Source organism: Tetranychus urticae, chromosome 1, assembly GCF_039701765.1.
Source record: "Tetranychus urticae isolate SD_2017Ah chromosome 1, NJAU_TeUrti_SD_1.0, whole genome shotgun sequence".
Classification (NCBI taxonomy): domain Eukaryota; kingdom Metazoa; phylum Arthropoda; class Arachnida; order Trombidiformes; family Tetranychidae; genus Tetranychus; species Tetranychus urticae.
Genome location: NC_142958.1, coordinates 18,022,836 through 18,036,596, shown reverse-complemented (window position 1 = coordinate 18,036,596; position 13,761 = coordinate 18,022,836). Strand labels below are relative to the sequence as shown.

Genomic DNA, 13,761 nt, shown 5'->3' with positions numbered 1-13,761 from the left:
ACCGCTTTTTTAGCCAATCGATAAAATCAGTGTTAGTCATTTCAAACTGCATATCCGACTAATTATCAATGATTGTTTGTATACCAAATCATACGACGATTAGCTGATAATTAACGATTCAGTAACAGTTGGCAAAGATTATAAATGCAAAATTGAGTGATTGAGTGAAACAAGTCAAAGTAAAATGATACGTTTTGTGGTTTTATCAACCATTCAATGTTGAATCCATCATTTGAATCATTTGAAACATGTTTAATATTCTCCTTTTTCCTGTTAATTGTAATCATCATTATTATTAGAATCATATTTTAGTAGTGTAACAATCGCATGGCCTTCACTGATATCATGATTAGATGAGAGCAAGTAACCATTGAATACCAGACAGTCTTGAAAATGTTTACAAATTGAAATAGAGTATCAGATTGAGGCCTGAGATTGTTCCACATTTATTTCATTCATTTATTAATCTCAATAGAGATCTTAAAATGTTTCCTATTCAGGTGATTCATTGAATATTTTCATTACAGCTGACCATTTTATCAATATTAATATTAAATCGGGTATTGGATGAAACAGCATTGCATAAGGTAAACAAGATATCAACAACCTCATGTAATAGCTGAAGGCTTAATAGGTTTTAGATTGATTGTAATGATTGAATTATCAATAACCAGGGATTCAAGATCGCATTGAGATCGTCTCATAGTCTAGTAGCACTGTTTTACCCAACATAAGTCTGAGCCCATTTCATTAGCTATCTGTCTGGTTCACTTAAGCTTTCCTTTGGCTTGGCCTGTTTTGCTTTTTTTCTGGTTCTTTGTGTTGCTGCTGCTTCTCTTTTTGGTTTCTCTCTACTTTCTCTAGTTCAATCCATGGTTTAATAGTATAGTGATTTAACAATTAACTGCATTAATTACTGTCATAGTGAATTGAATTAATAGTAATTTAAAATTATCCAATTACCAGCAGGATCAACACTCTAACACAGTAACTCATGTTACAAACCATTTTTCCTGCTGTATATTGGAATAACAGTGAGACTGTTGAGAGCCTAAAATACATAAAATACTTTACAATCTAAATAAATAATGATTGTCACCAATCCATTTAATGTTGTTCAATCATTCACCAATCATTACCATTATGAAAAGATGATAATTACAATGATGTAAATCATGGTAATCTAATTAAAAAGAGAGAGACTTGAAACCAGAAACATAAGGTAAACCAGGAAAGCATACGGATCAATGGTGATTTTTGGTTTACAAATGTAAAACAAAATGATCAAATTGAAATAAAATTGGGGATCAAGTAAATCCAATTGTTTTAATGATCCAGACTTTACTTGAAATATTATTCTGATGGATTGTTTTATTGATTGTCAATTATAAATGCTGTTTATGTGTGTTAACAATTCACCATCCAGTATTGTTATTCATTTAATGGTCTCATAGATACATTGTTATGAAGGTCAACAGGATTGTCAATTGGACCCAAAGGCTGACAAAATATTAACTTCATTACGTTTACTCTACTAATAGGCTTTTGTCATTTTTAATCATCATTTTATACTGTTAAATAAATGTATTATTGGTAAGGATTTAAGTTGAGCATTATGGATTTTGTTGAACTGGTGATTAACAGAGTTGTCAATCGTATCAATGGATTATTGTTTGTAAGACTCTTGAAATCAAATTGAGAAGCAAAATTGATTATCAAGACTGGTTATTTTCATTTTTAATGGTATGGACAGTAACTGGTTTTTACCTTCATTAGACATAAACTTGTTCAATACTAAACATTTTCAGTAAAAGCACAAAAAATAATGACAAAAAAAAACGGAATTTGATTCAAATTTTTATTCGTCAAAATGTTATAAAAGAAAGAGCAAATCAAAAGAGAAACCCATTTCCTTTCTCTCAACAATTTTCTAGCAAAAATGATTCACTCTTGTAGCTCTTCCCCATTATAGTTGACTAATATCCCCCTTGTTCTTTCCCCTCCGTTCCCCTCTTTTTTCTTCCCTTTCTTCCTCTGCTTCTTTTGAGTCTTATTTTTGTTTTTTTCTTGATCAGAATTTCAGTTTTTTCTTTTCCTTCCTTTCTTATTTCATTGAATCTTTTTTTCAGGGAATCTTTCTAATGTCTTCTTCCTTCACTCTTCTTCTTGCTCGCTAGAGGGATTTAATGACGGACGGAATGAATTGAATGAATGCATCTATGAGTTATCTATGTGTTTACAGAAAGACATTGAATAAATGCAAAAATGAAAATTATGTAATTTTTTTTCTCATAAATTAAAGTCTTTAAAGGTGAGTTTGCTTCAAATTGTTGATTTATTAATGACTAATGTCATTGTCTATTACCATTCATTTGATTTTGCTTGTTAAAATTTTTGTTTCTCCCATTAGAGGGATTTTTATTTAATCTATACAAAGTGCGAACGTTTCTTGGATCTTGATTGATCTTTCGTTAACTCTTTTCTTCATCACCACTATCATCTCTGCTGTGGATTCGTTTACCTAACTGTGGATCGATATTTCAACTGAGCAAAGCAAACTCACATCAGAATCAAAATTTGGCCGTCATCATCATTCACTTCAAATATAGCTTTTTCCCCCTTTTCCCTTTTCCCCTTCTCTCCTCTCTCCTCTCTCCTCTCTCCTCTATCATCTCTCTCTCTCTCTCTCTCTCTCTCTCTCTTTCTCATCATCCTTCCATTTTTTCCATTTTTCCTCTCTTCTCTTTCTCTACTTACTTACTTTACTTACGCTTCGTCTACTGACTTGTTTCTTGTTTGTCTTCTTTCCTTGGGAAATGAAAGAAGAAAAGGAAAGAAGAGGGAAAGAAAGATGGGAAAAACAGCAAACCTTGTTCTATTCTTTCTTTTGCTGCTCTTCTCCATTTCTCTGCTTTCCAAATTATCTTTCTTTTTTCTCTCTTTTTTCAACGTTCATCTTTCTGTTTTCAGCCAAAGAATTTTCATGACAAAAATTGATTCGACAAAATCAGAGAAATCATTGTTTAGTTAAAATTATTTTTTAGATTCACAAAAGAAAAAGAAAGGTCAATATTGTTTTTTTTTGTTGTTGGTTGTGTAGTTGAAGTTGTCGATTAGAGTGTAATATAGATTTGTAATAATCTTTCTTTTTCATTTTTATGATGATTGATGAAAATGATGTCGATGGTGTTACTGGTGTTGCTGGTGAAAGTGCGATGACAATGAGAGAAGCAGGATGATGATGATACAATGATTGGCTAAATACACAAAACATTAATACGAATCAAAATAACCCAAGTTTCATTACTTTATTTTAAAGATGAAAAGGATAGGTAAAGAGATAGGACAAAACGAGGTTTTTTTAATGTGATAAAGCGAGAATGTGATTCGACTGGATTAAAGATGAAAAATCATAATTGGAACAAATTGATTTCATTGGTGCAGTACTTGTTGTTGAACTGTATCCTTCTTCTTTTTTCCCTTCTTTTTAGGTTCCAGGCCATCATCACCCTTGTACTTTTTCTTGTGGTGTTTGTATTTGTTTCTCTTGCGACAATAATCCTCATAAATATATCTTTCTTCGGGAGTCAAGGTCTAAAGTTGATAGGTAAGAGAAAAGTGTGGAATACAAAATAAAAACAAAAAAAGCAGTTAACCTGATGGCCTAACATGAAAATAGGGTAAGCAAGCAATTGTCTTCAAATCAAAACAACCTTCACTTGAATTGGATGAAATCAGAAGGGAATGAAAAAAAATTGAGATAACAATATGTTATCATTCAATTTTAAGGATTACTTACATCAATGAAATTTCCCAATTGTCTCTGATATTGTGCTAAAAGAACTTTGTTCCTGGCGTCATATTGTTCTTTTTCTTCTTGAGAGATGTTCTCCCTCCAAATCCGAGCGACTTCAGCCAGACGTTTTTGGGGTTCAACGTTTACGTATTTGGCTAGTTGTTCTGACGTGAATAATGAATAACCATTTTTGGGAGGTTTTTTGGGTTCTCTTTTCAACATCTCTTCTAAACACATAGGACCAGCACCATAAGGTGGTGGAGGCCCTGAGTTGACATATGATGACATTGACAACAGATTTCCTTGTCCATGGGTCCCAGGAGGTGCTCTACATACGCTTGTAAGGCCCATACGTTCGGCTATCCTGAGATATTTCGCTTTTTGACTGGTCGTTAGTTTGCTATGCCATTCATGAATTGCCATCGTGACCAACTCTTGTTGACTTTTATTTGGATTTTGGGTTTCCAAAATAACCATTCGGTCAGCTTGATAGAAACATAAGGCCGCTGAAGAGAAAGCAGGATCAGCAGCTAGTTCCTCAATCGTATAGGGGCTTTCCTGTAGCTCTGCTACTAAAGTAATTGCAATAAAATTAAATAAAAATTCAAAATTATAACTAATTACCTTGGACATTACCTTCTAACTGAGGAATTGCAGTTTGATTAGGTGCAGCCTGGGGCGGTGGGTTAACCATGACCATCCCTTGAGGTGCATTGTTTGGCTGCAAAGGTTTTTGTTGAGCTACCACAGAAGTAAAATTGTCATCAATAACTTGAAAACTCGTTGATGGCAGAAAGTACATAACGAAAGGGAGAGAGAAAGATAATTTTTCTATCTCTTTCCAAAATAAAGAAACTGGGCAAGAGATAGGGTAACTGAAGTGACTGAAAAAGAAACCAAACCAAGTTTCTCTCTTTTTTCTCTCTCCCAGCATCTTCTCTCTCTCACCAACATTTCATGTTTTGCTTATAGATGGCAATACTTACCGTTCTACCGCAGTTTTCAATTTTTCAATCAACAGTTGAAATAAATTGATGATTAGTTAACCATTTATGTAATGGAGTTAATTTTTGTCAAATCTAATTAAAGTTTAAACATTATGATGGTAAGAGGAGGATTTGATAAAGATGATGAAATTATTTTTTCCATGTCATCATTGAAAATAGTCATAAATATGAATTTAGTTTGTTTCTTTGTTAATGGTTGGAAAGAAAGGAATGAAAAGTACTGCAAATAAACCTGTCCAGTTTAGTTATCGAACGAAGATACTTATCATGCCATCATGTTGCTATCAACCTTTATTTCAAGAGATTTCATTCAATTGAACAATCAAATTGCATTAATCAATTGATTACTGAGTTACCTGACCTCTATAGGGATTATTATGAACTGCTGATATCAGAGATAATATCAAGTTATACAGCTGAAGTCAGCTTTGTAAACAAGCAACAAGAAAAGGTTGTTGGTGACAGTTGTTGAGATAATTTTTCCTTCATTCTTTAGTTGTTTGTGTTGACTTTTTCCTAATTCTGACTTGTGTTACCATTTCAAGTTTCTATGTAATTAGTGGGGATAAAAGATTTTTGTCTTTCCATTTTAAATAAACATTGGAAATCGAAAATGGATCCGTTGATCGGCTTATTTGGCCATAAAAGTTCTAACTGTTCTAGTGGACACTTGGAGGGTAACTGTGAATTTGACGATGATACAGGAGGATTAATGGTTGACAACAGCAGCGATTCTTCTAATAGCATTAACTATCTACCTCCTGAATGTGCAGAAGGTAATATTGAGTACAAATTAAAATTAATTAATCCGTCGCAAAGTAGATTTGAACATTTGGTCACACAGATGAAATGGAGACTCAGAGAAGGTTAGTAAAAGATTTTTCATTTTAAGACTTAAAAATATCATTTGTTAATTTCTGTTACAAGTGCTTCTCGCTCTTCGAAATTAGTTAATATCTTAATTAACGATTTAATAATATTACATAATTTCCTGTACTAACTATATAATTAAATTCCTAGGTCATGGAGAAGCTATCTATGAAATTGGTGTTGAAGATAAAGGTTTATTGGTTGGTTTAACTGAGGAAGAAGCAGATTCTTCCCTCCGAACCTTATATTTGATGGCTGAGAAACTTGGAGCAACTGTTACAATCTTAAGGGAAAAGATTGTCAGCCCAGCAACGAGTTCAACCAAGAGAAAAGTGATGGAAGTTTTAATCAGACGAGTTCCTGATGATCAAGGATCGATTGAACTTCGAGTTGCTGTTTTAGGAAACGTCGAAGCTGGAAAAAGTACCTTACTTGGTGTACTGACTCAAGGTGAGCTTGATAATGGTCGTGGAAGTGCTCGACTTAATCTTTTCCGACATCGCCATGAAATTCAAAGTGGCCATACATCATCCATTAGTCGAGAAATTTTGGGTTTCGATAGTCGAGGATGCCCTGTAACGTATAATGTTTGCCGAACCCCTGAAGAAATTTATGAATCATCTTCTAAGTTAATAACATTTATAGACCTTGCTGGTCACCAGAAATATCTAAGAACTACTATATTTGGATTGATGGGACATTCTCCCCATATTGCAATGCTAGTAGTTAGCGCAGTTGCCGGTCTTGCCGGGACAACACTAGAACACCTTGGGTTAGCGTTGGCCTTGGATGTGCCAATAGTCATTGTTGTTAATAAAGTTGATCTCTCTACCAGTGAAACTACCAAGGACACTCTCAACAAACTTGAATCTTTACTTAAATCACCGGCCTGTAAAAAGGTAAATCTAAATTTTCATACTTCTATACACTTATTCGCATTTCAGAGAAAGCAGAAAAAAATCATTAACAAACCAGAAAAACAAAAAAGTAGAAAGTTTAAACGATCTGACAAGTAAAGCAAAAATCAGCCTTGCATTGGCATCATTTTTTTTCGCTGAAATCTTGAAACCATTAAATAGTCAAGTTGACAGATACATACTCAATACTAAGCCTGAGGCTAGAGGAAACAGTAATTTTAAGTTTGACTGGAAACTGTCGACGTGTTTAAAACGCTTCATTTGTTTTTACCTAACTAAACATCAGATAATAAACCTGCTAATAGTTAAACACATTGTTAAACATCATTAGATGTTACAAAAAAGTTACATCATTCCAATCATGATCAAATCATAATTGGAAAGAACAGGCTCATAAAAAATGAGGGAAAGTAAAAAACAGAGAAACTGAATAGTATTTAATGGTGCAAAATATTTTTTATGCTGGTTTTGCTTGTTATACTCACCCATTTGAACAAACTTTAGTTGCTCAGTGATCTAATCACACGCACACACTTACCTGTATACACACAAACCAATTATCTAACCATTTCCTTTCATTCATTCAACAGCTTCCAATCATAATTAACTGTAAAGATGATGCAATTACTGCTGCCAGTTCGATGGCATCCAATATCACACCGATATTTAAAGTGTCTTGTTTAAATGGCACTGGACTTGACCTCTTATATACTTTTCTCAATGTGTTCTCTCCATGCCTAAGCAATAAGGATGTAGATAAACTGATTCAAAAGGATGCGGAATTTCAGGTGAATTTTTAGTTGAAATTTAATGCAACCATTTTCAACAAGCGAGAACGGGATAAGAGTCATTTTTTGCCCGCGTAAAACGAGTTCCCGCTTAAAAAGAATTATCAATACCAGTTTCTTCGGTTTATTTTTTATCTTATCTCAACTTTCCATCTTGCTGCCAAATCTTTCTTTCCGGACTCTCTCGTATCTCTTACTTCAACCAATTTACTTCGTCAATAAGATAATCCATTTTAATCTGATTTCTTTTTCTCTTCTATTATTTTTTGCATATTTATTTATTTCCACAGGTTGATGAAACGTTTCATGTAACTGAGGTTGGAACTGTTGTTGGTGGATTGTTAACTTCAGGTATTCTAAAGGAAGGCAATTGGATTCAAATTGGACCTAATATCGAAGGAAATTTTGTTAAAGCTCAAATACAATCAATCCATCGGTATAAAGTTCCATGTCGAGTTGTCCGAGCCGGAGAAAGTGCTACATTAGCTTTAGCTAATAAAGAACCTGAATCTTTAGAGCAATTGAGAAAGGGAATGGTGATTGTATCGTTGACTCGCGAACCTCATCTAGAAAACTCAATTTGTCTATATTTTCAAGCTCGTATGCATGTACTTTATCATGCAACTATGATCTCATCAGGTTACCAAGCAACTGTTCATATTGGTAATATTTGTCAAACAGCAGTTGTTATTGCAATTATGGGGAAAAGAGGAATCACAACAAATGAAACAGCATCAATAATGCTCAAATTCCTTCGACAACCAGAATATGTCCATCCAGGATGCCGAGTACTCTTCCGTGAAGGACAATCTAAATGCATTGGACAAGTTATCCAGATATTTCCTATCTCTGAACCTCAGAATTGGCTTGAGGCAATGTGAAAGACATATTTTTTGTATCGCAATTATTTTCTGTTTTTCTGTTTTGTTTTTAGGGAAAAGAAAATGAAAATGATTAAGCGATAGAAGAACGAGATTAGTTCACTCGTTGTTCATCTGATATCCTCGTCTTATGGTTATCAAAAAAGGCAAAGACTTGACTATGCGATGTCGTTCAAATCTTAAATTATATGAGAAACAAAATGACCAAATTGAATCATAATTAGATCGATCAATATCGCTCTAAATGATATCATTTAGCTTCGTTTGACTACTGACAGGTTGAATAATGGCTAAAACTGTCTATTTCAATATTTAACGGAACAATCTTTGTTTCATTCGATAACTATTTCTTTAACCACCTCAATATTTATTGAGCATAATAATTATGAAAACTTGACCTCACTCATTAAGATCTATTCCCATACCTCTGACCATATATTTAACTCTGTGTTTTAAAATTAAGACAACCATTTCTAAATAATTCTCGTTATAACTTTAAAATGACAGATTACTAAATCCATATTTTTTCTCTTGATTGTTTTGAATTCTCAGCAAAGTACTAATGTTTATTAATCATAAATGTAAAAATGAAATTAATTACTGAATCGGTTAAATGTATCTTCCATTTGTTTTGAAAATTATGTTTATTTGTCGCGAATAAATATTTACTTGTTTCAATTTTTCAGAATTTCATATTTCATGCTTGACTTTCTTTGCATCAGGATTAATACAGCTAAGATCATTTTACAGATCATGTTACATCTATAAATTAGTTACGACCGAAACAGGAGCTAACAAGAAACCAATCATTAAAGCTCTTACAATTAAATTGGCTTTACAAAAAATTGAGTCTTGAATAAAAGTGGGAAAGCAACGTTAAGCTTAATTGTAGTAATTTACACTCACCTTTTCATATTATACGGCGAAATGTATTCATCCCTATTAAAATTGGAAATTGTTGAATTGAGCAGAACTGCAGGAAAAATAAAAATAAAAAATACTCCAATTAAGATTTAGTTCGCAAAAACATGTCAATTAAAGAGCATAACTGATGAAATTATTATTGGAGATAAAACTATTTATGCGATTAAACTATCAGCTTTAATCATAAAGATTATGCTGTGTAAACATGATTTTTATGGAGAAATCGCAATATTGATATTGAATTTCGTCTATGGAAATAACCATTGATTAAAAATTTCAGACTTTATTACCAAACTGAAAGACCTTTTATAAAGTAATATTTAAGTTAATTTAGCAATCAAAATGAATTTTGACTCACATCTTGAATGAACGGTTGATACATAAATATTGAAGTTGAGTTTTTTGCCCTTTTAGCTTTTACAAGTTCTTGTTCTAATGATTAAAGTAGATGTAAAGACTCGGAAATTTTATAGTATCTCTATCAACTATCAAATTTTAATGGCAAATAATTTTAAGGAAAGTCTCAAACGTTTAACAAACCAAGTGGCAACGAAGAAAAATCTTCAACTGTGCCTTGTATTGATTTAATTAAAGATTGTGAATATTATTTTGCAAGCAAATTAAGCCTTTCAATTAAAATGTAAACTCGTCTTTGAATGGCTGTAAGAACCAAAATTAAAGTTAGCCAACACATACTTAAATTATCTCCATAAAGTGATGATGAGAGAAAAAGAGAGATAGGGTGTGGAAAAAGGAACGTGGTAACAAGATGACAAAAAAGGAAATTAGTATGAAAGAAAAAAGGAGAATGATTTTTTTCAGAAAAGGCCAGAATGGCTGATTATTGAGGCGAGGAAGATTTTCAAAGAAATTGTCAATGGATACATTAAAGCTATACAATAGGTGTTCCTCCGAAATTGAAAGAGCTAGGCACGGTTTGAGTGTGGAACATGTAACCTCCGAGTTTCTCGATCTTACGTGATTCTGTAGGATGAGAAAAAGGTTTACAATTAATACCATGATAGGAAATTGAGTAAAGATGAACACTATTGGATAATTGGAAAGCAAAACTGATAAAAAAATAAGACGAAACAACTGAATGTAATAATTGAACAACCAACTAAAACAAACCTGCTGCGGCTTTTCGTTGACTGGCCAAAATGAAAACGGATTGTAAAGCCTCTTGTTGTTCTTGTTTTAAAGGTGACATCAAAACATTGTACCAATTGGGATCTTTCTTTTGTAACATTTCGAGAACTTCTCTAAAAATAACATATTCATCTACGTCTGTATCATCAGCATCCAATGGTGTGGTATAGCTTTCCAAGGCAGTTTGAACGAAATCAGCCTCTTCATCATCACTATATTCATCCTCATCGTCTTCACTGATATCCTCATCATCTCGTAAGTAAGATGATGTAACTGGGAAAGGACAGGCGGGGGAATTTATTTTTCCTAATATTCTACTATGGTAATCGGCAGCAGCAACATGGTCTTCTTCATCCTCCAAAGCTTCCACGTCACTGTCTTCATCCAGTTCTTCTTCAGAATCTTCCTCATCAGCATTTTCCGCATTCGCTTTTGATTGATAGGCTAACTTCAAACCGTCAAACAGTTTTAAGATCGAGGGCATTAATTGAGGTGACGCTTCATTGATAATGGCAACTCTTTTCTCCGGTGGTAAACTGATTAAAGTTATCAGACCTAAAACACAGATTTTCCTATCATGTAATCCTTTGAAACATTCTATATCACTTAACCAGCGGTTGATAAAATGTGTAAACAGCGATTGATTTGAATCGATTGGCTGCATATCGTTCAAAATATTCAATAAAAGGATAGGGTTATAGTAGAAAGCGGCAATAATGACCTGTAGACAAATTTGTTGTAGACTGGTATTTTTGACTTCACGAGTAAGTCGAGTCAGAACAAGTTCTACAAATGGTCTGATACATTCATCAATTTGACCTTTAAACTGAAGAATCATACATTCCAATAGTTTAGCTGCATAACTTTCAGCTTCTTCTTCGGCATCATTGTTTAAAACTGTCTTGCACATATCATACATAGCAAGAACATGATTACGATTGTTGACGAAAGTTTGAGGATCCACGGTAATGAAATTGTGCAAAGCTGGCATCATATCCCCAAAATATTCGAAAGCATCTTTTTTGAAAACCTGGTACATAAGTTCGTAAATTTTCCAAAGATCAGGTGATATACTGTTGGTGGTGGCAGTACATACAAGAGTTAGAGCTTCCTCATACAGCTCCATTAACTCTTCTTGATAAATTTTAACGACCAATCGAACAACAACTGGTTGTAATTGTGCCATTATCTCTTTCTGATCTTCCATAACTGTACAGATGGTGTCAATAGTTGTTAGCAATCCCATTGCGGTCATTGCTTTGTCTTCATTATCTTCGTCAGCACTCGAATCCAAAATTTGATAGAAAGTTTGTTCTAAATGTTGTGTAATTTCAAAAGCTATGGGCATCATTTGTTCTGGATACAAGCAAACCAATTTCTGCATAGCTGAAGTTAAATCTTCGTTTCCAGTTTCTCGAAGGAGGTTTAGTATCTCAAATGAAATAGGAGTTATATTGGGCTCCATTAGTTTCTGAGCTTTGTCTTGGGATGTCAAGATACCTTGGATACATATTGCCGCTTGGACTTTAACAGGTAATTCTTTATCGTGCATTAGACACATTTCAACACTACGGACAACGCTTGCTAAATTAGAATCTCTTTGGAATCTAGTTCCTGAGAAATAATTTAGGACCCAGCAAGCTCGAGCTCGGAGATAACCGTGTTGATTTGAAAAATAGGGAAATACGTAAGTGACCAAAAGCTCTTCAATTTGATCTTTGTACATCTCTTTTTTTAATAAAATATCCGCTACCGACCCAACTATGTGAAGAGCTCCGTCAATCATGCGAGCATCTGAATTCGAGTCGTTTAAAATTTGGAAAACAAAGGCCAAAATTTTTTGTAGCATTTCTTTTCTTTTAAGAGAGAACATGTGAAGCAAATTTTGTGCTGCAGTAACAGGTGAAACGTAATCTTCGAAAACATCAAATTTCATTCTGATGTATTCATGAGGATCAGTTGTCCATAATTCATCATCTTCGTCGGTGTAACACATCAACGGGAACAAAATATTCTGAACTATAAGCATGGTATGCGGTTTAATCAGTTTCCATGTGACGGCGTGGTTAACAGCTGTACTTAGGTAAACCAAGGTCAACTGAAGAACTCTAGAGTCAACGTAATGCTTGTTACCCTGCTGTTCTAATATTTTCAACAGAAGCCCGATAACACACCCGGAAAATGTTTTGATATAAAAATTAGCAAATCCATTGTATTCTTTCGACACTGCTCCAGGTGAACCATATCTTTCGAAAACTCTTGACAGTATATGTAGTACCCATTTTTTACACTTCCACCAGTTTGATTCTTCTCTTTCTTGTTCGAAATTACGAAACTTGGGTCTCTCGAGAATAACTCGAAATAACTCCATCCATTGGGCAAATATTTCATTACTAATCAATTTTAAAGGGAATGAATACTGAGTAAAGGCGTGAAATATTTTCAACACCTGTTTCTGAAGGCAAATAGATAGGTCCGAATGATCACCTAAAAGTTGTCCGCAACGTTGATAAATTAGAGGCAAAAGGAGGTTCATTGCTTCATCTAATGGTGCTCGATCATCGCCAGTTTTGTATTCATAAATTTTAACCAATTGATATAAAGCTAACAATGCACCCATCCAGCACTTGGTGTCTGGATGCCGAAGGTAGATACAAATCTTGTCAACAAGCCCGAGCCATCTTCCAGGGAAATCTGCTTTGATAATGTGGCTAACACAAACAGCGAGATGAACACTGATAAGTTCAGGAGCCATAACAATAGCGTCAATTATTGAGTCACGGATGATTTGTCTGTCAGCTTCGTGGATATTAAAATCATTGTCCAGACCAGGTCCATTAGATTTGTCACTCCAATAAGCAATAACATTATTTTTCAAATAGATAACGGCAGCTTGCCGAATAGACATTTCAACTCCATCAGCCATCACCAGACGCAAGATCGAAGGTGTAAAGCCAATTATTTTGTAAATCTAAACCATTTATGAATAATGAAAAGAAAAAGATGGACAAGGTCACAATCATGTTTTTTTAAATAAAGAGAGGATAAAAGCGAAAATATTATGGAAAAAAATTCAAAGTATTTTACCATTTCCAATTGCTTTTCTGCACTTTCCCTTTCATTGGGATCAATAGTCCCCCTGAAAATGTCGGCAAGTTTATTTAAATCTGACATTGTTAATAATCAATTTACCAACTTAAGGATGCCAATCACTGTAAAAAAATACAAAAAAAGAGAGAAATGGGATATGGAAAATCGAAGGAAAATACACAAAAACACGAAATAAATTAGCCAAAAAAACGAGTTACCAATGTTGCCAATAAAACGTTACACACACACTTTTCTTCTGTGTGAAAAAACCAATGTAAGCGGTGTCTCCATCTTGCTATCTAGCAACTAAATGACTAGACATGGAGGGAAAGTTGTTTT

At 33.8% G+C, this 13,761-nt stretch overlaps 3 protein-coding genes and 1 long non-coding RNA gene across 6 annotated transcripts; 2 read left to right on the top strand and 2 right to left on the bottom strand.

Moving 5' to 3' along the window:
• Positions 1-2,060: 2,060 nt before the first annotated feature.
• LOC149094701 (uncharacterized) lies at positions 2,061-4,251 on the top strand. Its single transcript, XR_016198417.1, has 2 exons — positions 2,061-2,311; positions 2,411-4,251. It is a non-coding gene; the product is annotated as an uncharacterized LOC149094701 (long non-coding RNA).
• On the bottom strand, positions 2,998-4,666 carry LOC107372027 (uncharacterized). Of its 2 annotated transcripts, none has more exons than XM_015940173.3 (3): positions 4,433-4,666; positions 3,800-4,368; positions 2,998-3,594 (listed from the first exon to the last, which is right to left on the bottom strand). In XM_015940173.3, exons 1-3 carry the CDS (start codon positions 4,596-4,598, stop codon positions 3,433-3,435), a joined length of 897 nt encoding a protein of 298 aa, XP_015795659.1. In that variant the 5' UTR covers positions 4,599-4,666; the 3' UTR covers positions 2,998-3,432. The 2 variants fall into 2 exon arrangements, with proteins under 2 accessions (XP_015795659.1, XP_015795660.1); XM_015940174.3 differs by having other exon boundaries at positions 3,800-4,365.
• Positions 4,667-5,236: 570 nt separating this feature from the next.
• LOC107372026 (GTP-binding protein 2) lies at positions 5,237-8,947 on the top strand. The gene is made up of 4 exons (XM_015940171.3): positions 5,237-5,669; positions 5,824-6,572; positions 7,181-7,378; positions 7,669-8,947. The coding sequence occupies exons 1-4, from the start codon at positions 5,417-5,419 to the stop codon at positions 8,257-8,259; spliced, it is 1,791 nt and encodes a 596-aa protein (XP_015795657.1). The 5' UTR covers positions 5,237-5,416; the 3' UTR covers positions 8,260-8,947.
• msk (importin-7 msk) lies at positions 8,885-13,653 on the bottom strand. 2 transcript variants are annotated; one of them, XM_089267042.1, is made up of 4 exons: positions 13,420-13,653; positions 10,315-13,303; positions 9,166-9,232; positions 8,885-9,050 (listed from the first exon to the last, which is right to left on the bottom strand). In XM_089267042.1, exons 1-4 carry the CDS (start codon positions 13,504-13,506, stop codon positions 9,029-9,031), a joined length of 3,165 nt encoding a protein of 1,054 aa, XP_089123168.1. In that variant the 5' UTR covers positions 13,507-13,653; the 3' UTR covers positions 8,885-9,028. The 2 variants fall into 2 exon arrangements, with proteins under 2 accessions (XP_089123168.1, XP_015795656.1); XM_015940170.3 differs by lacking the exons at positions 8,885-9,050; positions 9,166-9,232 and adding an exon at positions 9,447-10,167.
• Positions 13,654-13,761: the final 108 nt, after the last annotated feature.

Coding starts and splice junctions, on each gene's coding strand:
- msk (XM_015940170.3), bottom strand. CDS start 13,506: ATGTCAGATTTAAATAAACTTGCCGACATTTTCAGGGGGACTATTGAT. Junction 13,304..13,419: donor CAGAAAAGCAATTGGAAATG/GTAAAATACTTT, acceptor TAAATGGTTTAG/ATTTACAAAATAATTGGCTT. Junction 10,168..10,314: donor TCAACGAAAAGCCGCAGCAG/GTTTGTTTTAGT, acceptor CTCATCCTACAG/AATCACGTAAGATCGAGAAA.
- LOC107372027 (XM_015940173.3), bottom strand. CDS start 4,598: ATGTACTTTCTGCCATCAACGAGTTTTCAAGTTATTGATGACAATTTT. Junction 4,369..4,432: donor TGCAATTCCTCAGTTAGAAG/GTAATGTCCAAG, acceptor CAATTACTTTAG/TAGCAGAGCTACAGGAAAGC. Junction 3,595..3,799: donor AATTGGGAAATTTCATTGAT/GTAAGTAATCCT, acceptor TATCAACTTTAG/ACCTTGACTCCCGAAGAAAG.
- LOC107372026 (XM_015940171.3), top strand. CDS start 5,417: ATGGATCCGTTGATCGGCTTATTTGGCCATAAAAGTTCTAACTGTTCT. Junction 6,573..7,180: donor AATCACCGGCCTGTAAAAAG/GTAAATCTAAAT, acceptor TTCATTCAACAG/CTTCCAATCATAATTAACTG. Junction 7,379..7,668: donor AAAAGGATGCGGAATTTCAG/GTGAATTTTTAG, acceptor TTATTTCCACAG/GTTGATGAAACGTTTCATGT.